This window comes from Muntiacus reevesi, chromosome 19, assembly GCF_963930625.1.
Source record: "Muntiacus reevesi chromosome 19, mMunRee1.1, whole genome shotgun sequence".
NCBI lineage: Eukaryota > Metazoa > Chordata > Mammalia > Artiodactyla > Cervidae > Muntiacus > Muntiacus reevesi.
Window position 1 is genome coordinate 12,489,710 of NC_089267.1, and position 23,250 is coordinate 12,512,959.

At 40.6% G+C, this 23,250-nt stretch overlaps 1 protein-coding gene across 5 annotated transcripts in view; it reads right to left on the reverse strand.

Moving 5' to 3' along the window:
* Positions 1 to 12,983, reverse strand: part of SLC17A5 (solute carrier family 17 member 5) — a 73,405-nt gene extending 60,422 nt beyond the window's left edge. For 3 of the 5 annotated variants that reach the window (XM_065911655.1, XM_065911656.1, XM_065911653.1), the window contains exon 1: positions 12,770 to 12,983. In XM_065911655.1, the coding sequence (XP_065767727.1) occupies positions 12,770 to 12,863 (94 nt within the window). In that variant the 5' untranslated portion in view covers positions 12,864 to 12,983. Of the gene's footprint in view, positions 1 to 4,668; positions 4,798 to 12,769 lie in introns of all 5 variants that reach the window. The other 2 variants (XM_065911654.1, XM_065911652.1) reach the window with 1 other exon arrangement.
* Positions 12,984 to 23,250: the final 10,267 nt, after the last annotated feature.

Consider the following 23,250-nt stretch of genomic DNA (forward strand, 5'->3'; position numbering starts at 1 on the left):
GAATTCAGCAAGCTGACTCAAGGGTGACTGACCCCAAGTGACAATGACAAAGTGGCAAATTCAGGGTTTTACACTGTAAGTTCGGCCAACACTGTTTTTAAAGATATGAAAATCTATTTCAATCGCTAACGACAAGTTAAATACATACATATGGATACAGGTGTACTTTTATTTGGCAGTGATATTATTAGCATGGTATGCACATATACAAATACAATACACACATATGCCTGTTGTTCCCTACTCAGGAATCCTGGTATTTTCATTGACCTGGCTTTGCACAAGGATATATTTTTCAGAGTACAATGGTCTTGGTACAGATTCAGACTGAAGCTTTAATGAACACAGCACAACTGCACTGAGTGTATATTAATATACCATAATCCAACTCACTTCTCTGTAAGCACTCATACACTTAACAACTGCTATCAATTTTAGCTTTATGAAAGATTGGCATATTTTACCAGAGAATTTTTCGTTTGGCATTCTTGATTCGTTTCTCGAGAGTAGAGCTGGTGTTTGAACTGTGGCACCACCTGCCACAGTTCAATCCAGACCTGTGGAAACTGTTTTTCTAAAGTTTCATTCACACTGCCTCTGTCACCTGAATCTAATTACTCTTGCTCTCCACCCCAAGCAAATTGGCAGCTGTTTAGTTAAGGACAGTTTGCAAACTACAAGGTATTTTTTTTTTTTAATTAAGCCTTTTATTTTGTATTGGGGTATAGCCTGATTAACAATGTTGTTTAAGTTTCAGGTGGGTGGCAAAGGGATTCAGCCACACATATACATGTATCCATTCTCCCCCAAACTTCCCTGCCATCCAAGCTGCCACAGAACATTGAGCAGAGTTCCCTGTGCTATATATTAGGTCCTTGTTGGTTATCCATTTTAAATACAGCAGTGTGTACACATCCATCCCAAACTCCCTAACTATCCCTTCCCCCATCCTTGGTGCCAGAAACTTGGGAAGTAGAGAAAAAAATGAGTATAACGATTTCAAATTACCAGTGCAATTACTTGAAAATCTGACCTAGTAGTTACAGATCAGGCAATTTTAACTTCAGGAGGCACATTCAATAATCAGAAAAGAAAACGCCAACACAGAAGTCACAAAGTATATGACTATGAGGTTTTAAGAAATATTACAAATAAATGGTTCCTAGTTTTAAAAAAAATGGTTGTTGATTACAAATCAGTTGGAAAGATTTTATTTCAAGAAAGTATGAAAAGAATAAAGGAACGTATGATGACAGAGCAAAATGTACCTGTGAGTGTGGCCAGTGTTTGAACCTGGTCCAAGAAAAGTGCACTTGCGTGACAATGAGTGCATTCTTTGGGCACCCACCTTACAGAAATCAAATTCCAAGTAAAACCATGCTTGCGTAACGAGCGGAGCACCCATCAAAACAAACAGCAGCTTCTAAAACATGGTTTCAACTTAGGAATGTGAAGTAGGTGTAGCTGAAAGAACACAGGCTGATTTAGATCAAAGCAGATCTGCTGGTAGAAACTCATCTCTGATTTTCACTGGCAGTGCGTCTTGGGGGACGGCCGCTAAGAGTTTCCATTATCAGGCTTCTCTGCTGTCAAATGAGGTGACCGCCATCCACCTCACTGGGTTGTGTGTAGATTAGGTGAAGTTACTGAAGGGCAGGCAGTAACAGAGAATTCCTTTCCCATTTACCCTGGAGAAAGTCATACCGATGAGATGCAGGGCTACAATACACACACGTGTGTAACACGGGACTAAAGAGGGACGTGAGCATGCTGTGTGTGGGATTGGGGATGGTCAAGGAAGAACTCAGGGAGAAAGAACACAGCACTGGATCGTCATCCATAAGCAAGAAGCCACAGGCAGGCTACTGGAGGGAGAGTGATGCAAACATAGGCAGAGCAAGCACAGTGTGGAAACAAGAGGAGTGAGCATGAAAGGGGCAGGAAGCCATCTGGCCCTGGGCTTTTGTTTGTTGAAAGATTTCTGATCACAGTTAGATGTCCATTGATGGATGAATGAATAAAGAAGATGCAGCCCATATATACAACGGAATAGTAGTCATAAAAGGGAATGAATTTGAGTCAGTTGTAGTGAGGTGGCTGAACCTAGAACCCGTTATACAGAGTGAAGTAAGTAAGTCTTGGGCTCCAAAATCACCGCAGATGGTGACTGCAGCCATGGAATTAAAAGACGCTTGCTCCTTGGAAGGAAAGCTATGACAATCCTAGACAGCATATTAGAAACCAGGGACATCACTTTGCCAACAAAGGTCCATACAGTCAAAGCTATGGTTTTTTTCCAGTATTCATGTACAGATAGGAGAGGTGGACCATAAAAAAGGCTGAGTGCCAGAGAAAGAACTGATTCTTCTGAATTGTGGTGCTGGACAAGACTCTTATTTAAAAAAAAAAAAAAACTTACTTATTTTTAATTGGAGGATAATTGCTTTACAATACTGCATTGGTTTCTGCTATGTATCAACGTGAATCTACCATAGGTACCCCTATGTCCCCTTCCTCTTGAACCTCCCTTCCACCTCCCACCCTATACCACCTCGCTAGATTGTTGAGAGTTCCATGGACTGCACGGATATCAGACCAGTCAATCCTAAAGGAAATCAACCCTGAATATTCATTGGAAGGGCTGAAGCATCAGTTAGATAGCAAGGGTTAGATAGCAAAGGTTAGGAAGGGTTAGGTAGCATCACTGATTCAGCAGACATGAATTTGAACAAACTCCGGGAGATAGTGAAGGATAGTGTGCTATAGTCCATGTGGTCACACATGGAGTCACGCACGACTCAGCGACTGAACAGCAACAACAAAGTCAGAAAGAGGAAAAAAAATATATCATGTTTTAACTCATATATACGGAATCTAGGAAAATAGTACTGATGGTCCTGTTAACAGGGAAGAAATGTAGATACTGACGTAGAGAACGAACTCGTGGACACAACAGGAGAAGGACAGGGCCGGATAAACAGGACGACTTGAGAAAGTAGCAATGACACATATACACTGCCACGTGGAGAAGAGATGGCTGGTGGGAAACTGCCACACACAGAGGAGGCCCAGCATGGCATTCTGTAATGACCTAGACAGGTGGGGTGGGAAGGCGGAGCGAGGCTCAAGAGGGAGGGGGTATATAAACATACATGACTGACTCGAGTTGTCGTAATGGCAGAAACCAATACAACATTGTAAAACAATCATCCTCCAATTAAAAAAAATAAAAATTAAAAACAAATTAATTTAAAAAAGAGGAGCAGGAAACAGCAGCTGACCTGATGGGGCTGGACTATGATGCTGCAGTAACTGCGTGGAACACTGGTTTCTTAATTTAATAACAAAAACAACAGGCAGTAATGATTGAGCTCAATGCGCTCAGTTATCAGTCTAAGTATTTTTGATTATGGTTATAAGGATTAACTGGGGTGGTACATATAAAATATTTAGAACACACATAATATGCTTCAATTACTGTGAACTGTTGTTCTTATGCTTTCTCTGGATATTAGGAATGGAGGTAATCAGGGCTTCCCAGGTGGCTCAGTGGGTAAAGAATCAGCCTGCAGTGCAGGAGACACAGGAGGTGTGGGTTCAATCCCTGGGTCAGGAACATTCCCTGGAGGAGGGAATGGCAACCCACTCCAGTAATCTTGCCTAGAGAATCCCATGGACAGGTGAGTCTGGCGAGCTACAGTTCACAGGGTGGCAAAGAGTTGGACATGACTGAAGCCACTGGGCATGCATGTATGTTAGGGATCAAGGTTATTTCTCATTTCTGAGAAATTAAGAGATGAAAAAAGAAGCTATTGAAGAGAGTGGGGGTGTGACGTTCCCGGTGAAACATACAGAATTGCTGAGTGAGTGAACATCCACCCAAAACTGGGGCGAGCAATCTGCCCTTGTGTTTGACCTTGAGGCACACCTTGCCTGTACTCAGAGGCAAGCACCAGGTAGGCAGATAGTTCGTACTGAGACGGATGCGGTGACAAAGCAAGAGGTCAAAGGAGTTTAGAGTACAAGCAAGAAAATAAAGTGCTGGAGTGTGATTCTGACTCCAGAAGCAAGCAAAATGGAGAGGGCTAATGCTCAGGGTGAGAGCTGGACTATAAAGAAAGCTGAGCGCAGAAGAATTGATGCTTTTGAACTGTGGTGTTGGAGAAGACTCTTGAGAGTCCCTTGGACTGCAAGGAGATCCAACCAGTCCATCCTAAAGGAGATCAGTCCTGAGTGTTCATTGGAAGGTCTGATGCTGAAGCTGAAACTCCAATACTTTGACCACCTGATGCGAAGTGCTGACTCATTTGAAAAGACCCTGATGCTGGGAAAGATTGAGGGCAGGAGAAGAAGGGGTCGACAGAGGATGAGATGGTTGGATGGCATCACCGACTCAATGGACATGACTTTGGGTGGGCTCTGGCAGTCGATATTGGACAGGGAGGCCTGGCGTACAGCAGCTCATGGGGTCGCAAAGAGTCGGACACGACTGAGCGACTGAACTGAACTGAATGCTCAGTGAAGGCAGGAGCTTTTTGGCTGTGTTGTTCACTGCTGTCTACCTTCAATGCTGAGAGCAGTGTCTGCAAGAGTTGGCATACAAATATTTAGGGGGCTTAACAGTTGAGAGTGTGACTTCCCCAGTGGCTCAGCTGGTAAAGAACTTACCTGCCAATTCAGGAGACGCAGGAGATGCAGGTTTGATCCCTGGGTTGGGACGATCCCCTGGAGGAGGAAATGGTGACCCACTCCAGTATTCTTGCCTGGAAAATTCCATGGACAGAGGAGCCTGGCAGGCTACAGTCCACGGGGTTGCAGAGAGTTGGGCACGACTAAGCGAGCATGAAAAAGTCGAGAGGTGTATCTTTAAAAAAATTATTGATTGATTTATTTTTGGCTGTGCTGGGTCTTTTACTGCTACATGTAGGCTTTCTCTAGCTGTGGGGAGTGGGGGCTACCCTTCATTGTGGTGCACTGGCTTAGCTGCCCCGAGGCATGTGGAATCTTCCTGGAGCAGGAATCTAACCCATGTCCCCTGCCTTGGCAAGCAGAGTCTTAACGACTGGTCCACAAGGGAAGTCCCAAGAGGGGTTTCTTGATGGAAGTTCACAGTTCTACCTATGAAGTTCTCTTGACAATAGATAAAACAGACACACCTTCTCCTACTTCTGGATCCATGTGAAATCTTCCATAAAAATAAATGAGGCATCAGTGGGTGCAAAGTTCAGATGGAATGAGAGAGAGGTCAAAGTGGAGCAGGCACTTCCAGCACAGGCAGGAAGGGAGGAATTCTAGTTGAGGTTAAGGCAGTTACGGGAGCTGACAAAGTCCAAGGGGTGACTGGAAGAGGGAAGGAAGTCATCAGACACGTCTGAGTCTGGGAACTTGAGGGGATGTGTGTGAGAAGTCACTCGAGATAACAGTGGGGAATTAGAGCGGGGGAGATGGAAGTGTGTCGGGTGGGTAAAGCCTGTGATCAATGAAGCAAAGGGCTGGGCAATGGGAGAGGGGGAGACCATGAGAGGGAGAGTGGTCTAGCTGAATGGCCCTGAGAGTTGAGGGGTGACTGGGAGCGACAGTGCGGAGTATGAAGGAAGTGAGCCCACCAGTTGCTGTAGATAACAGACAGCAGTGAGGAGTGGGAGTGGAGAGCCCAGAAGGCTGGGCTTCCGCTGGAGTAGGAGGTGCCTGAGGGGAGTGCAGGCTGGTGAACACCTGAGGATGCCCGGCCTCCATTCACAGTGGGAGGGTCTGACCCTGGGGACAAGCGGGCCTGGCTGAGGAGCAGGATGTACCGAGTGGTGGTGAGGGGCTGAGACTAGGTGGAAAATTCATGGGCAAGGGCACGGACCTACGCATAGATGATGACTTTCTCTAGATGGGGGGGGGGGGCTTGGATGAGTGAGCCCTGTGGCCAGGAACTGCATTAAAAAAAGAGTTCCTATCTAAATGGTTAAAGTAAATTTTGCTTTTAAAAAGGGTAAATATTTAACTAATCTTAGCCTGTCTTGGGCTTCCCTGGTGGCTCAGATGGTAAAAAATCTGCCTGTGATGCAGGAGACCCAGGTTCAATCCCTGGGTCAGGAAGATCCCCTGGAAAAGGAAATGGCAACCCACTGCAGTACTCTTGCCTGGAGAATTCTATGGACAGAGGAGCCTGGCGAGCTACATACAGTCGATGGGGTTGCAGAGAGTTGGACATGACTGAGCAACTAACACACAGACACACACACACACACAGCCTGTCTTATGGGTAACCCACTCCTGATAAGTCTTTATTTATTCCTAGTTCCCAAATTAATATCCATTTACATGAAAACAAATTCCATTAAAATGGACTCAGTTAATTTTTTTCCTGTTAGGCATTGAATATATTAATTTTTAAAATATATGCAACAATATTACATGTATTTGCCTGGAGAATTTCATGGACAGAGGAGCCTGGCAGGCTGCAGCCCACTGGGTCACAAAGAGTCGGACACCACTGAGCGACCAACACACAACATTAAATGTAGGCCTTGTTTAAATCTATACTCGGAAAGAGAAAAATAAAAAACCGCTAGAATGGACTCAGTTACTTTAATATATTAACACTGATTATCACAACATGACCCAAGGCCATGCCCTTCATCCTGCAATATGGTTGCTGTCTATGAGCACTCCATACCTTATATTTAAGACGGTAATTACACACAAGTTATATTTGTGTGTACTATACAAAGCTTGTATAACTGAACCTTCAATGTAACCATCTGCCTCTTGCCCCAAAAGAATAGTAGAGGCAAAAAACGAAACAAAACAACAAAAAAATGAAATAAAGCAGAGGATGTGCCATTATAAGCTAGAAAATAAAGTTCCAATAGAGTGTGACATGAAGAATGGGGCTTTTTATTTTTTGGTGCCAGCTGCTCTGAGGAATGCAAAATCCAATTTTAACTGATGATAATAATAGTAATTAACAATTACTATATGCCAAACTCTATTCCAAGCACTTTCTATTAGCTTATTTAATCCTCACAATAGCCCTATGAGTTAGGTATATTATTTTCTCTGATTTACAGGCACAGAGAGATTAGGTTAGGTAATGAAACTAGGATTGGCAATTAGGCACCCTGCCTCCAGATCCATGTTCTGCTTTTAAACACAAAGAAATGTCTAAGGAGATCTAAAACTGACTTTTCCTAACATGAATGAACATATTTTCGGTGCAAACAGTGTTCTGAAAGTCTATTTAATCAAATACAAGACACATTTCATTCATACAAAAATAAACCTTCAACTGGTGGGAAGTGTGAGGAATGGAATTTTTATGTGTGTGCCTAATTCCCTGCCTCCCTCCTATCTAAATTAAGCAGAAAAATTTATACATTCCTATGGTTTATCAGCACTGAGTCTTTCTTCTCCCCATCACTTAAAAACATTTTGGTGGGTATATTAATAGTTGATCTGATTTACAAGTTGTGTTACTTTCAAGGGTATAGCAAAGTGAATCTGTTATACATATACACACATCCACTGTTTTTTAGATTCTTGCCCCATATAGGTCATTACAGAGTACTGAGTAGAGTTCCTTGTGCCGCACAGTAGGTCCTCATAGTTACTTATTTTATATACAGCAGTGTCCATATGTCAATTTCAATCATCCAATTTATCCCTCCCTCCTTACCTCTTGGTAACCGTTTGTTTTCCTCATCTATATCTCTATTTATGTTTTGTATATAAGGTTCCTTTGTATCCCCCTTTTTCAGATTCCACATATAAGCGATATAATACGATATTTGTCTTTCTCTACCTGACTTACTTCACTCAGTGTGACAATCTCTAGATTAGAGGAATCAGGCTCCCTGACTTTTTTTTTTTCATTTATTTTTATTAGTTGGAGGCTAATTTACAATATTGTAGTGGTTTTTGTCATACATTGACATGAATCAGCCACAGATTTAACTCCCTGACTTTAGAGTACAAAGCTACAGTATTCAAGACAGTATGGGACTGGCAGAAAAACAGAAATATGGACCAATGGAACAGGATAGAAAGTAGAGATAAACCCAGGCACCTATGTTCATCTACTCTGTGACAAAGGAAGCAAGAATCCACAGTGGAAAAAGACAGTCTCTTCAAAGTGGTGCTGGGAAAACTGGACAACTACATGCAGAAGAATGAAATTATTACACTCCTGAACACCACACACAAAAATAAATTCAAAATGGACTGAAGGCTTAAATGTAAGACTGGACACTATACAACTCTTAGAGGAAAACATGGGCAGAACATTCTTTGACATAAATTTCAGCAAGATCTTTTTTGATACACTTCCTAGAGTAAATGGAAATAAAAACCAAAAATAAACAAATGGGAACCTAATTAAACTTAAATGCTTTTGCATGACAAAGGAAATCATAACCAAAATGAAAAGACAACCCTCAAAATGGGAGAAAAGATCTGGAAATGAAGCAACCAACAAGGGATTAATCTTTAAAATACACAAACAGCTAATACAGCTCAGAAAAACAAAAGACAAATAAAAAATGGGCAGAAGACCTAAACAGACATTTCTCTGAAGGAGACATACAGATGACTAAAAAGCACATGAGAAGATGTTTAACATCACTAATTATTAGCGAAATGCAAATCAAAACTACAAACCTCATACCAGTCAGAATGGCCGTCATCCAAAAGTCTGTAAACAATAAATGCTGGAGAGGGTGTGGAGAAAATGGAACCCTCTTACACTGTTAGTGGGAATGAAAATTGATACAGTCACTATGGAGAACAGTATAGAGATTCCTTAAAAAACTAAAAATAGAGCTACCATATGATCCAACATTCCTACTCCTGGGCATATTATCTGGGGAAAATCATAATTCAAAAAGATACATGCACCCTCAGTGTTCATTGCAACACTCTATACAGTGTCCAGGACATTCAAGCAACCTAAATATTCATCAACAGAGGAATGGATAAAGAAGATGTGATACACATATACAATGCAATATCACTCAGCCAGAGAAAAGAATGAAACAGTGACATCTGCAGTAACACAATGTCTCCCAGCACTTTGGTGTTCATCTCTGAAATCTAGCTGGCTATGTAAAAACAAAATGCTTGAAAGGCAAACCAGTCAGGTTACCGAGAATTCTGTCATATTCTGTCAACCTGAGAGGTTCTTTAAAACTATAGAAATATACCTTAACTTTAGCTCTCTTAATAAAAAAGCACTACCTATAAAACAAAACCATGTCCTCTTATCTATGATGGAGTGAGTGCTGAACTTTCAAATTTGTGAAGTCACCAAAAATGATTAAGCATTTTGCAAATAGGAATTTCTCAAATGTTATACAAATGTGGCAGTGTTGTGACAAGGAAGGAGGATGGGACTAAAATCTAGAACTCTGGTTAGACTTTAACACAGCCACAGCAATCTTTGGGAACTTGATCTCTTTGGCTCTTGGTTGTTTATATATAAAATGATGCCCACCAGATGGTAGTTTAGCCTCTAAGGTGTTTTAACTGCTGTATAACATCATAACTAACATTTTATCAGCTTTTGTTATCTCTTCTGATAAACAAAACTATACACATAGGTGGAGAGAAGATACTGCTAATTTCATATAGGCTTGTTCCAAAATAAACATAAATGATAAGTAAAACATACATACTATACTCGGTCATGTTGGACTCTTTGTGACCCCATGGACCGTAGCTCACCCGGCTCCTCTGTCCATGGGATTCTCCAGGCAAGAATACCGGAGTGGGTTGCCATGCCCTCCTCCAGGGAATCTTCTCAACCCAGGGATCAAACCCAGGTCTCCTGCATTGTTGGTGGATTCTTCACCATCTGAGCCACCAGGGAAGCCCAAGAATACTGGAGTGGGTAGCCTATCCCTTTTCCAGGGGATCTTCCCGACCCAGGAATCGAACCAGGGTCTCCTGCATTGCAGGTAGAGTCTTTACCAGCTGAGCTACCAAAGAAGACCAAGAATACTGGCGTGGGTAGCCTATCCTTTCTCTAAGGGATCTTCCCAACCCAGGAATCAAAGCAGGGTCTCCTGCATTGCAGGCAGATTCTTTACCCACTGAGCTACCAGGGAAGGCCAAAACATATATAAACATACAGAAAGAGAGATTTTAAGGTCAGCTAAAGATTTACTTCTTCAGGCACCACTAAAAAGCTAATTTTGGATGGAAAGTTTTTTTTTTTTAAAAACACCTACAATGTCTGAAATATGCAAAGTAAACATACAGAACATAATTTAAATAAAAATATAACTAATAGTCATCTTGCTTCTCCTATTAGATGCACAGAAGCTAGGACCGGGGCACTACCGAGCGAGAAGAGGAGGTAACCCCTGGGGCCTCTTATAAAGCTGTTATACCCATCTTTGTCTTTCCCACTGCTCCTCTCTTGTCTTCCTCATAGCACACCAGGCACAGAGCTTAATTTAAAATATTGTTGACTAATGCAACACCTTGTAACTTTTCTCTAAAACCCTTACATGTTAAGTAGCAAAAAATAACAATGTGTTGCTGCTATTTTTATCTTCTTTTCCTCTCCGATAGGTAATGTATAGAGTAAAAATAAGAGGGGAAATGGTTATAATAAAGACAGCCACCTCAAGGCATGAGGAATAGGGCTAAGATCTACACAAGAACATTCAACCCATGAATCAAGGAGGGACTGTTTTCAAATTTCATTTCCATCTCATTCTATTTCCCAAAAGGAATGAAAATTTTCTTTTTTAATCGACTTTATTGAGGTATATTTTACACACAATAAAATGCTCCCATTTCAAGTGTACAATTTGGTGAATTTTGACAGATGTTTATATATGTGATCCCTAGTTAAGATGCAGAATTTTTCCATCACCCCAAAAAGTACCCTAGTGTCTCTGCAGGCAACTCCTTCCTGCCTGTAGCTTCCATGCAACCAATGATCTGCTTCCTGTTATTACAGATTAGTTTTGTTTGTTTAGAACTTCATACTGACCGAAAGCTACATTAACATGGTGGTTTCCTTTGTGCCTGGGATTTAGCCACATCACGTGTGTCAGTAGTTACTTTTTATCACTATGTGTGAATATACCCCAATTTGTTTATCCAGTCATTTGTTGATGGATTGATGGATAGGCTGTTTCCAGTTTTTAACTATGGATATTATGAATTAAAGCTGCTATAAACATTATGTGGTACTATGGTCATGCATGTTTACCTTTAAAATATTAATAGATTGCCAGTTTTCCAAAGTACTTGTGCCATTTTACACTCTTACCAGCAAAATATGAGTTCTAGTTATTACGTAAGTTTGCCAGTATTTGGTATCTTTGGCCATTTTAACTTTAGCTATTTTAGTAAGCGTGTAATGGCTCATTGCGGTTTTAATCTGCATTTCCTGACAACTACTCTGTTTGACATCTGAGCTAAAATTTGATTATATATATATATATTTCCCAATTGCAATAGAATATAGTAGTTTCTAGGGAATATCTTTATGACGGCATTTATTTCTGTGTTTCCGCACTAGATTATTTCAGAGAAGAGGATTACAGAAATCTAATTCATGTCATGAAAAAAGATCAGTTTATGGAACTAAGTCCGACTTCCAGATAAAAGGCCACTATGGTACAGTGCTTACCCTGAGTGTCCACAAAAATAAACACCTAGTTGCCAGATGGAGCTATAATATTGCTACCTCTACTGCCACCATCTGGTAATGTTAAAAACAAACTTAAAAGGTTATACTGCTCTTGGTCAAGAAAAGTTAAATTTCTAATTCAGCTCTGTTTCTCAAGCATACATCTTTGAAACTACAGAATGCATGCAAAGTGGCTTATTCTTTAGTTTTTATTTCTTTTAAAGAAGCATGATAGCAAAATATTTTAATTTCCCCAAATTCAGGGAAGATGCGTTGTGAAGTATTATACATCCTTTTCTATTTGCTGCAAGGCTTTGGACAAATTACCTTAGCGCTCTGTGGATAGCCTATCTTGAGCCTATCTATGGATAGCCTACCGGTTTCCTAACTTATTAGACTGCTACGACTTCATCGTAGACAACTAACTATACCGGGGGCTGGGGGGGAACGTATGCCGTAACTTTTACTGCACAATTTCAAGATATTCGCTGAGTTATCCAATAATTTCCCTCCGCATACGCAATAAAGTTAACTAACCCCAGTCCCCCCCCCCCCTTTTTTTTTGTCTCCACGCCCAAGGAGCTAGCTACCAGATCACATGCTGGAGGACCAGCAGCTGTGGCAAGCTGGCAGTGACAAGGAGGAAGAGTCCGCGTCTCCGACCCGCCCTCCAGCTTTCAATCGCAGGTTTCCCCAGGGCGCTTTTTTTCCTCGGGGTCCTCCGCTCCGCCCTCTGCCCATTCATTTCAAGGTTCTCTTCCCCAGTTCGTTCTGCCACAGGGTCCCCAGCTCAATACTACGGAAGGTCGCCCGGCGCCCTGCGCCCGCGGCGCCCAGCAGGTCCTCGCCCGAGCCCGCCGGCTGCACCTGCCGAGGCCCCCGGGGCTGCACCTGCCGAGACTCCCGGGGCTGCACTGCCGAGGTCCCGCCGGAGCCTCCGCCCGGCCCCGGCCTCCCGGCGCCGCTCGCCTCCCGGGCCCGGCAGCGGGCTTCTGGGCATCCGAGAAGACGGAGGCTTGACGGGGGCCCTCATCGGGCTTCCCGATCTCAGCCCCCGAGGGCTTGAGCAGCTCTGGACACCCTCCACCTTGGGACCGCCACCCTCCCGAAGCCCCCCTGGATAGCGCCGCCACTCACCGGTTTCCGCCTGCGGGGCGCGCTGCAGGAGAGGTGTGCGGTCCGAGCCCTCCTCGCCGTCGCTCGGGGCCAAGTCCGAAACCGGGGACTTCATGACGTCTCCAGGGAGCGACGGCGCAAACCTGCCTCGCGGAAAAGAGAGCTCCAGCAGGACCGCCGAAGCCCCCCGCCCCCGGGCCGAGGCGGCCAGGCTGAGCTGGGCCGCTGGCACCGCCCCCAGTCTGACCCCGCCTCCGGCCACGTCGGTCACAGGCCCCGCCCCGGGGCGGCCGCGCAGGCTCCGCCTCCGCCGCCATCTTGAGGCCGGGCCTCTTGGCTGCCGGTGGGGCGGGGACTGCCGGGTGCCGGAGGCCTGGCTTGCTGAGGGGCGGTGGACGCGGAGTTGTCGGGCCCGCCGGCTGTAGGCCCGCTGGGTCGCTGGTGTTCTAAAGACTGGTGTTACCCTCCCTTGCGCTCCCTGGTAAAGCTCAGAGAGCAGCGGGGACTGGGAACCTTGAGGCGGAAGACAGAGGCTTAAATCTTGCATCATTAAGGGGAGAACTTGGAGTGGATGACGTTCAGTTATAGTAGTAATTTGCCATGAAAGTGATTCATGCATTGGAGAAGGAAATGGCAACACACTCCAGTGTTCTTGCCTGGAGAATCCCAGGGACGGCGGAACCTGGTGGGCTGCCGTCTATGGGGTCACACAGAGTCGGACACAACTGAAGCGACTTAGCAGCAGCAGCAGCAGCCATGAAAGTGAAAGTCGCTTAGTCGTGTCCGACTCTGTGCGACCCCATTGGACTATCTAGTCCATGGAATTCTCCAGGCCAGAATACTGGAGTTAAGTAGCCATTTCCTGCTCCAGGGGGTCTTCCCAACCCAGGGATCGAACCCAGGTCTTCCGCACTGCAGGCGGGTTCTTTACCAGCTAAGCCACAAGGGAAATTGCCATGGATATTAGCAACCCCAGTACTCTCTGCCCGTGACAGCATATTGTCGCTAGGATAGCTTTTAAGGTGGAAAACAGGCAATAGAAACATTGATTCCTGTGTAATTGCCTACTTTGCAGTCAAAATACCCAGTTATCAGCAGTTTTCTATGGTTCACCCTATGCAATCGTCTGACTTAACATCTCCACAGGTCTAATTCGAACAGGTTTTCCTGGCATTTGCTGACTAAGGGAGAAGCGCTAGGAAAATGCACTATCTTGCCTTGGGGTGTGTGACCACCGGCAGTAATCCTGGGAACTGGAGATTGATTAGATATAAAGGCATAGTAGATGACCTTGTGGCGGGGAAGAAACTCACAAGCCATCAGTTGAGTCAGCCAGGTCAGGCACTTGGTGAGGTTCACGTGGTAACAAATGAAAGGGGTCATCTTTGTCCAGAGGGGAGGGTGGCAATTACTGAAGGAATTCTTAACCTCTGCATGGGTAATGGCTGGGAAGGTTATCACGTTAAAACTAGGACAAATCAGACCTAGTTTCTGAAATTATGTAGATTTTAAACTCTGAGGCGGATTCTGGCCTGTCAGAATTTTGTAGTGTTAGGAAGTTCACAGGTGGCTACACTTTGAATAGCAAGGTTATAAAGGATTTGAACCAGAAATAATTCCAACAAAAACTTGAAAGTTTTCAAACCACAAGAGGTCCTTAAAAAACAAACAAACAAACAAACAAACAAAAAACAGAAACCTACCCCTTTTATTTTAGAAGTTTTAAGTTTAAAGAAAAGTTGTGGAGCTAATCCGGAGAGTTTTGCATACCATTTGTCTTGTTTGAGGTATAGCTGATATCTTACGTTGGTATGATACATTGATAACAACTAATTAGCCATTGTTAGGTTGTTGTTAATGGAAGTTCATACTTTATATTCAGATTTATTTAGCTTTTACCTAATATTCTTGTTCTGTCCTAGGATTCCATCCAGAATGCCACATTATATTTAATCATTATATCTCATGGGACTCCTCTAGACTGACAGTTTCTCAGATTTTCCTTGTTTTTGCTGACCTTGAAAGTTTTGTTGAGTACTGGTAGAATTTGTAGAAAGCCTTTCAATTTGGGTTTGTTGGATGCTTTTATTGTAGTTAAACTGGAGTTACGGGTTTTGAAGAAAGACCAGAGAGGTAAAGTGCCATCGTCATCACATAATTTCAAGAGAATGTGCTGTCAGCATAGCTTATCATTAATGGTTATCACTGGTGGTGTTACACTTCATCACATGCTTGAGGTGGTGTTTGCAGGTTTTTCCTTGTGTCAAATTCCTCTTTTTTCCCATCCCATTCTCAGTATGTGCAGCCTGTACTTGAGGGGTAGGGACTTTATGCTTCATCTCTTTGAGGGACAGAATTCTTTTGTATCGGAAAAGTGTCTGTTCTCCCCCGTTTGTTTATTTTATGTGTACATATATTTAAAATTTGAGACTCGTTTATTTATTAAAATTTTTTATTTTACATTGGAGTGTTGTTGATTGACAATGTTGGGTTAGTTTCAGGTGTTCAGCAGAGTGATTCGGTTATACATGTACATGCACCATTCTTTTTCAAATTCTTGCCCCATTTAGGTTATTCTAGTGTACTGAGGAGAGTTCCCTGTGCTAGACAGTAGGACCTTGTTGATTTTTTTTTTTTTTTTTTAAGCTGCGCTGCACTGCTGGTGGAATCTTAGTTCCCCACCCAGGGACTGAATTTGGGCCAAGGCAGTGAAAGCGAGGAGTCCTAATCAGTGGACCGCCAGGTAACTCCCATGGTTATCTGTTTTAAATAAAACAGCGTGTACATGTCAGTCCCAGACTCCCAATCTATCACTCCCCCACCCCCATATATTTATTTATTCAATCATTTATTTATATTAATGTGGACTCATGGTTTTTTATCCTTTGGGTTATAAGCCAACGCTCTGTTATTCATTTTATTGCTCAGATTGTTCCAGCTTTGGTAATTGAGCGGTCCTTTCAGTCGGCTCCTGTATCCCTTTTGTATGTCCCTGTTGTGTATTTTTTAGGCACTACCTTAGTTTCTGGAATTAGAAGCTGTTGCAGCTCATCCTGAATAGTCTCCGCTCCTGCCATTTCTCCAAGGGCAGTGATATTAGAAACCAAGGTGGTGCTGGGTGTACTTGCTACTCTGTCACTGATCCCAGGCCCAGAGGAGGTACTTTTGTTTTTGTTTCCTTTTATTATCTTCCCAAGAGAATTTTTTTTTTTAAGTATAAGGTAACACCTTTTAGTTTCTTGTATCTGGCCTTCAGTTCCTGGTCACTGCCATAAAAGATTGTTGTTGAGGTTGTTTGTTTATTTTTTGATTGGTAATTTCTTCCTTTACCAGCACTCTAAACCAGTGCTGTTTAATAGAAATATTATGCAAGACATATATGCAATTTAACATTTTCTAGTAGCTACATTAAAATCTTAAGAAACAAAAAAGTAAAAAAAGGTGAAATTATTTTATAATATATGTTATTTAATCAAATCTATCAAAATTTTTACAAATTCAATATCTAATCAATATAAAATACTTAATGAGGGACTTCCCTGGTAGTTCAGTAGTTAAGATTTTGCCTTTCAATTCGGGGGCTGGGGGTTTCTTTAGCTTCCTCTAAGATCCCACATGACTCCCCACATGACTTTGGACCAAAACATAATATATAAACAATATTGTAACGAATTCAATAAAGACTTTAAAAATGATCCACATCAAAAGCAAAAACCACTTAATGAGATATGTTATATTCTTTTTTTTGGTTCTAAATCTTCAAAATGTGGTGGGTGTATTACACTTAGAGCACATCTTTATTAAGACTAGTCACATTTCAGATGTTTGATAACTACATGTGGCCTGGGCTGCCATTTGGGACAGCACAGTTGCAGACCATGTGAGGGCTTACTTTTCCCCCAAATTCTGTCTGCATGGAAAAAGAATATCTTCTGATCAGTGCCTAGTTCAAAAGACTATCTGTTTTCTTCCTCCATAAAATGGGGATAATAATAGAAGCAACTATTATTGTTAAACAACTCATTTTCTTATTACGAGAAATAAATAAGATAATACATGCAAGTCATGGTATAGGATGGGTTGTTGTTTAGTCGCCAAGTCATGTCCAACTCTCTTGCTACCTCATGGGTTGTAACCCACCAGACTCCCTGTCCATGGGATTTCCTAGGCAAGAATGCTGGAGTGGGTTGTCATTTCCTTCTCCAGAGCATCTTCCCCACCCAGGGATTGAACCCGTGTCTCCTGTGGCTCCGGCACTGGCAGGTGGATTCTTTAATGCCACCAGGGAAGCACTACATGATGGTTAGTAAGTCTCAATATATGTTCGCTATTGTCATTTTTATTGTTAAGTTTGTTTTGGAAAATGAACTTACCCGTCTTAGGAACTCCTTTATTTATATATTTTAAAATGTAGTTTATTTAGTGTCATGTTATTTTATGGTGTACAGAAAAGTGATTCAGTTATACACACACACACACATACACACACACATATTCTTTTTTATGTTCTTTTCCATTATGGCTTATTACAGGATATTGAGTATAGTTACCTGTGCTATACAGTAAGACCTTATTGCCTACCTATTTTATGTATATTAGCTTGTATCTGCTAGTCCCAAATTCCCAGTTTATCCCTCTCCCACTCCCTTTCCCCTTTGGTAACCATAGGTTTTTTTTTCTATGTCTGGTAGTCTGTTTCTGTTTTATAAATAAGTTCCTTTGTGTCATATTTTAGATTCCACATATAAATGATATCATATAACATTTGTCTTTCTCTTTCTAACTTACTTCACTTAGTATGATTATCTCTAGATCTATCCATGTTGCTGCAAATGGCTTTATTTCATTCTTTTTTATAGCTGGGTAATATTCCCTTGTATATATGTACCACATCTATTTTTTTAAACTTTTTATTTTGTATTGGGGTACCGATGATTAGCAATGTTGTGATAGTTTCAGGTGAAAGGCAAAGGGGCTCAACCACACATATACAGGTATCCATCTCTTCCAAACTCCTCTCCCGTCCAGGCTCCCACATACCACTGAGCAGATTTCCTTGTGCTATATACAGTAGATCTTTGTTGGTTATCCATTTTAAATATAGCAGTGTGTACATGTCCATCCCAAACTCCCCAGCTGTCTCTTCCTCCCATCCTCCCTCCCTGGCAACTATTAAGTTTGTTCTCTTAAGTCTGTAAGTCTGTTTTATAAATAAGCTCATTTGTACTGTTTCTTTTTAGATTTTTACATGTGTGGAATTCCTAGGTGGCTCAGGTGGCAATGCAGGAGACAAAGGAGATGCAGATTTGATCCCTGGGGTGGGAAGATCCCCTGAAGGAGGGCATGGCAACCCACTCCAGTATTCTTGCCTGGAGCGTCCCATGACAGAGGAGCCTGGCAGGCTACAGTCCATGGGGTCACCAAGAATCAGACACGACTGAAGCAACTGAGCATGCACACATATAGGGGATGTTGTGCAATATTTGTCCTTCCCTGACTTACTTCATTCAGTGTGACAATCTCCAGGTCCACCCACATTGCTGCAATGGCATTGTTTCATTCTTTTTAGTGGCTGAGTAATATTCCAATGCCGATGGACACTTAGATTGCTTCCATGTCTTGACTATCGTTAATAGTGATGCTATGAATATTGGGGTGCATGTATCTTTTCAAATTATGGTTTTCCCCAGATATATTCCCAGGAATGAGATTGCTGGGTCATATGCTAGCTCTATTTTTAGTTTTTAAGGAACCGCCATACTGCATCAATTTACATTCCCACTAACAGTGCAGAGGAACTCCAATTTGATTTTTATTATACCTCTTTCAAAATACAAATCACTTTCTGTCCAGAATTATATAGATAGTGGCTGACTGTGCAGCTGTTTTAGTTCCTTTCTGTGGCTGTTGGTGTCCTAGGAACTGGTATCACATCTCATTTATCTTTGTGAGCTGAGAAGTTCGTAACTCTGGTTCTTTCACTGGGCTTATCATATTTCACAGTGCTTTGCCGTGCTGGCCTTGGTGAAATTTCCAAGGTGAAATCTCAAGTAGATATGTGTATATAGGGTGTAAAAAACTCAATGGAGAGACAAATATTGAAACCACTAAATTTAGAAATAGTAAAATTGGTAAAGGAATTTTTGGATGAACAATGTCACCCTATAAAATCATCCTTTATCCCAGATTTTCCTCTAAAATAATTAATTATAATTACAAATGATGATTATCAAGCTATAATGGTTGAGATACTTTATTTAATGTCTTAATTAATTATTATTATTTTTGCCAAACTTAACAATTAATCATCTGAGAGTTTATTTCTTTGGGTTAATTTCAGAATTCTTTGTCATTTTATGGTTTTGAATCTCTAGAATTTAGCAACTATTTTCTTTAAATTGTATCACATTATTATATATTCCACCATTTTGGAGATCTTGTCCTCACAGAATTCTGTAAAGTTCAGTTCCACTGATCATTTTTTTCTCAAATTATCTTTGTAACTTATATAGAGTGTTAGGCCAAATACTTGCTCAGACAATAGATTTTTGCAAAGGAGAGACACTAAAACTTTAGGTACTACCGTTCAGCCTGACTTCAAACAATGAAATGTTAAAATATTTTAAAAAGATAGGATTTGTAGGAAAACTTCTATTGAGTATAAGGTTTCTCTCTACTCTAAGAATATTGATTTTCCTTATAATACTTCTTTTCTGGCATCACAATTCTTGATTTCAAACTTTATTACAAAGCTATAGTTCTCAAAACAGTATGGTACTGGCATAAAAATGAAGACATAGACCTATGGAACAGAAGTGAGAGCCCAGAAATAAACCCCCACTTACAAGGTCAACTAATATTTGATAAGGGTGTCAGTAATACTCAATGGGTCAAGAATAGCCATTTCAGAACTGGTGTTGTAAAAACTGGATAACTATATGCAGAAGAGTGAAAATGGACCCTATCTTACATCATTTACAAAAATTAACTCAAAATGCATTAAAGACTTAAATGTGAGACCCGAAACTGTAAAACCCCTTAGAAGAGAACATAGGAAAAAAGCTCTTTCACATTGGTCTTGGCAATGATATTTTGGACATGACACCCAAAGTATAAACAACAACATAAAAAATAAACAGGTGGCGCTACATTAAAATAAAAAGCTTCTGCACAGCAAAAGATACAGTCAGCAAAATAAAAAGAGTGAGAGAAAACATTTGCAAACAACCTATTTGATAAGGGGTTAATATCCATAATAAGTAAAAGGACTCATACAACTCAATAGCATAAAACCAGTCTGATTAAAAAATGGGTAAAGGATTTGAGTTGACTTTTTTCCACAGAAGACATATATATGGTAAAGACATATATAGATACATGAAAAGATGCTCAACACCACTAATTACAGGGAAATACAAATCAAAACTTCATACCTGTTAGAAAGTCTGTTGTCAAAAAGACGAAAGATAACAGATATTGGCGAAGCTGTTGATGTGAGTGTAAATTGCTGCAGCCACTATGGAAAACAGTGTTTTTCCTTAAAAAGTTAGAACTAGAACTACCGTATGATCCAGCAATTCCACTGCTGGATATATATCTTAAGGAAGTCAGGGTCTTAAAGAAAAGTTTGCACTCCCATGTTCACTGTAGCATTATTCATGATAGCCAAGATATGGAAACAACCTAAGTGTCTATCAACAAACAAATGGATAAAGAAAATATAATGGAATATCATTCAGATATATAGAAAAGGGAAGTTTGCCTTTTGTGAGAACATAGATGGACCTTGAGGACATGCTAGGTGAGGTAAGTCAGAGAAAGACAAATTTTGTATGTTTTCACTTATATTTGAAATTTAAAAGCTGAACTCGGATATAGAGAGTAGATTGGTGGTTGCCAAGGGCTGGCAGTGGGGTGAGGCAAATGGAGAGATGTCAGTCAAAGGGTACAAACTCCCAGTTACAAGATAAATAAGTTCAAGGGATCTAATGTATATCATGGTGACTATAACTAACAGTACTGTACTGTATACTTGAAAGTTAAGAGAATAAATCTTAAATGTTATCAATACATACACTCAGAGGCAATTATGTGAGGGGGTGGAGATATTAACTAACCTTGTGAAATCATTTTATAATATATACATGTGTTAAATCATCACATTGTAAACCTTAAGCTTAGATATATGTCAATATTTCAACAAAGCTGGAAAAAAATTTTTTTCCTTTTCCCTGTTAAAGTATCATCTGCATGTACCTTTAGCTCTCTCTGCATAATACAGGTCTGATACTGTTACTCCTTTAAAAAACCCTTTAATGAAAACTTATTGCCTGGGTATTCATATCTTTTGATTGTGTACTACATCATGAAAAATTCTGAATATGGACCCAATTTGTATATTTTTCTTTGTAAATTACACATGAATATATATATATATATATACTCAATGAACACTCAAAAAGGAGATGAGAAAATATAAATAGAGATAGATGTTTTGATTTTTCCCTGGATCAGTTTGCATATGCTCTGCAGTGAGTGCCCCCCACTTTGGAGAGTATTGTCTAGAAGATAAAATCTAAATACTTTGGTGGAGAACGCAAGACCGTTACTGACTGGCCCCATTTTCCTTCCACCTTCCATCACTTCTGCACCCGCTGGGTGCTGTACACGTTGGACCACACATCATGCTTTCTTTGTCTACTTCTTTTGTGCATAGTGAGTTCTTATTTGTCTGTAGGCTAAAATGTCACATTTCTTTAAAGATCTCTTGGCCACCTCTCCTTTTCTCATGCTCGCGTGTGCATTGTCCGTACATCTATATTAACATATTGTGCTATAACAAGGCTGTTTATAGTGTGTGAGTCATTCCTTGAAGATAGGAACCTTGGCTTACTTATCTTCCGTTCCAGCTCTAAGCAGACAGAACAACTTAAGAAATATTTATGGAACCTCATACGATGCTGAGGGCCTGACCTGGTTGCTATGAAAGTGTATGAATGAATAAACATGATTTTTGCCTCTAAGGAGTTTATAAATAAAATGTACCTTGAAGAAAATATTTCTTAATTACTGTGCAAGGGAAGTACAAATATTTCTCTAACAATTATGAATTAGAGGACTTTTTAAAATGTGTATTTTCTAGAGAACCAGTGGTATATGATTAATGTATTCCAGAGGACGAGTGATCATATTTTTAGAAAGGAATTTCAAAAATGAACAGTCTGGACATATTTTTCCATATCCTGTTTCCTTCATGCAGCTGTACTGACAGATGTTCTCAATGATCGAAATGTAAACAAAGTAAGGCAGGTAAATGTGAATAGTTTTTTTGTCATGTTTACCTGACAGCATGCACTCAATTATTTTTATAGCACGGTTTAAATTTTACAATCTAACATAACAATTGGGTAATTATTGTAATATACCCATAGATACGTGGTTATTATAACCATTTAAAAGAGGGGAACTAATGCATGACAATTGAATGAAGTAAATTGTCCAAGGTCAGTGAGATGCACTATGGCAATTTAGATTTATTGCCTTTTCTAGAATTCAGAGCCCCTAGGATGGTGGTACTTCTTCATAATTTTCTTGATTTTCGACACCGCCTTCATTATCTTTGCATCTTAAAACTTTTGAGTACAATTTTGCTTACTCTTGGAAGTCATTTCAGTGATAGGTATATAGTATATAAAGTTAGTTGTTGACTATAAATTATATGACATTTTCTTTGTCAGTTTCCTTTTATTTGCTATATGGATGGTGAAAAAGCAGTCACTTGAAAAAGAGACATAAGTAATTTTGCCTCTGGGAAAATCCTGGAAAAGACTGATATGTAACATTTAAATACACTGAAAAATTTAGAAGACATGTTGCGGTTTTATCTCTTTTACTTTAGGGAATTTAAAATAAGTCAGGTTTTGCAAATGTGAATTATCAGTGAAGCAGATAGTGAATCAGCTGGGAAAATCACATAAGAACCACAAGAAACAGAATGACCTTCAGAAATAAGCTGAAAGTGCATGTAAAGCAACTTAAAATTGAATGACTCAGGCAGATTAGAAGATTAAGGCTCAAATTTGTTCTTTTAACTAGTGTGTGAAACCACAGTGCTGTTGAGTCAGCTCTTCGTGATGATCCTTTTTGGTCAGAATTCTCTGCACAAATACCTTTATATTTTCTGACTAATGAAGGATATACTGGATTAGAAACTAATTGTTACTTTATAACAGGAAAAATAATCTGAGAAAATGGGATCTGGATATTAAAAAGTGTTACAGCATCCCTATAACCTACCAATGAGCACAATAGCACCTTATTTTTCCTTACATAAACATATAAAAGTTTATATAAATTCAGCCATATTTCAGATGACATGTGAGTTTGCTACTTTTTAAAATAGGGCTATGATTAACCCTTTTGTAGAGGAATAGCTGAATTTTCATTTTTTAGGTATTTTTTAACCTCTATTTCTTCTTTACTGTTGAATTACAGTTTGACGT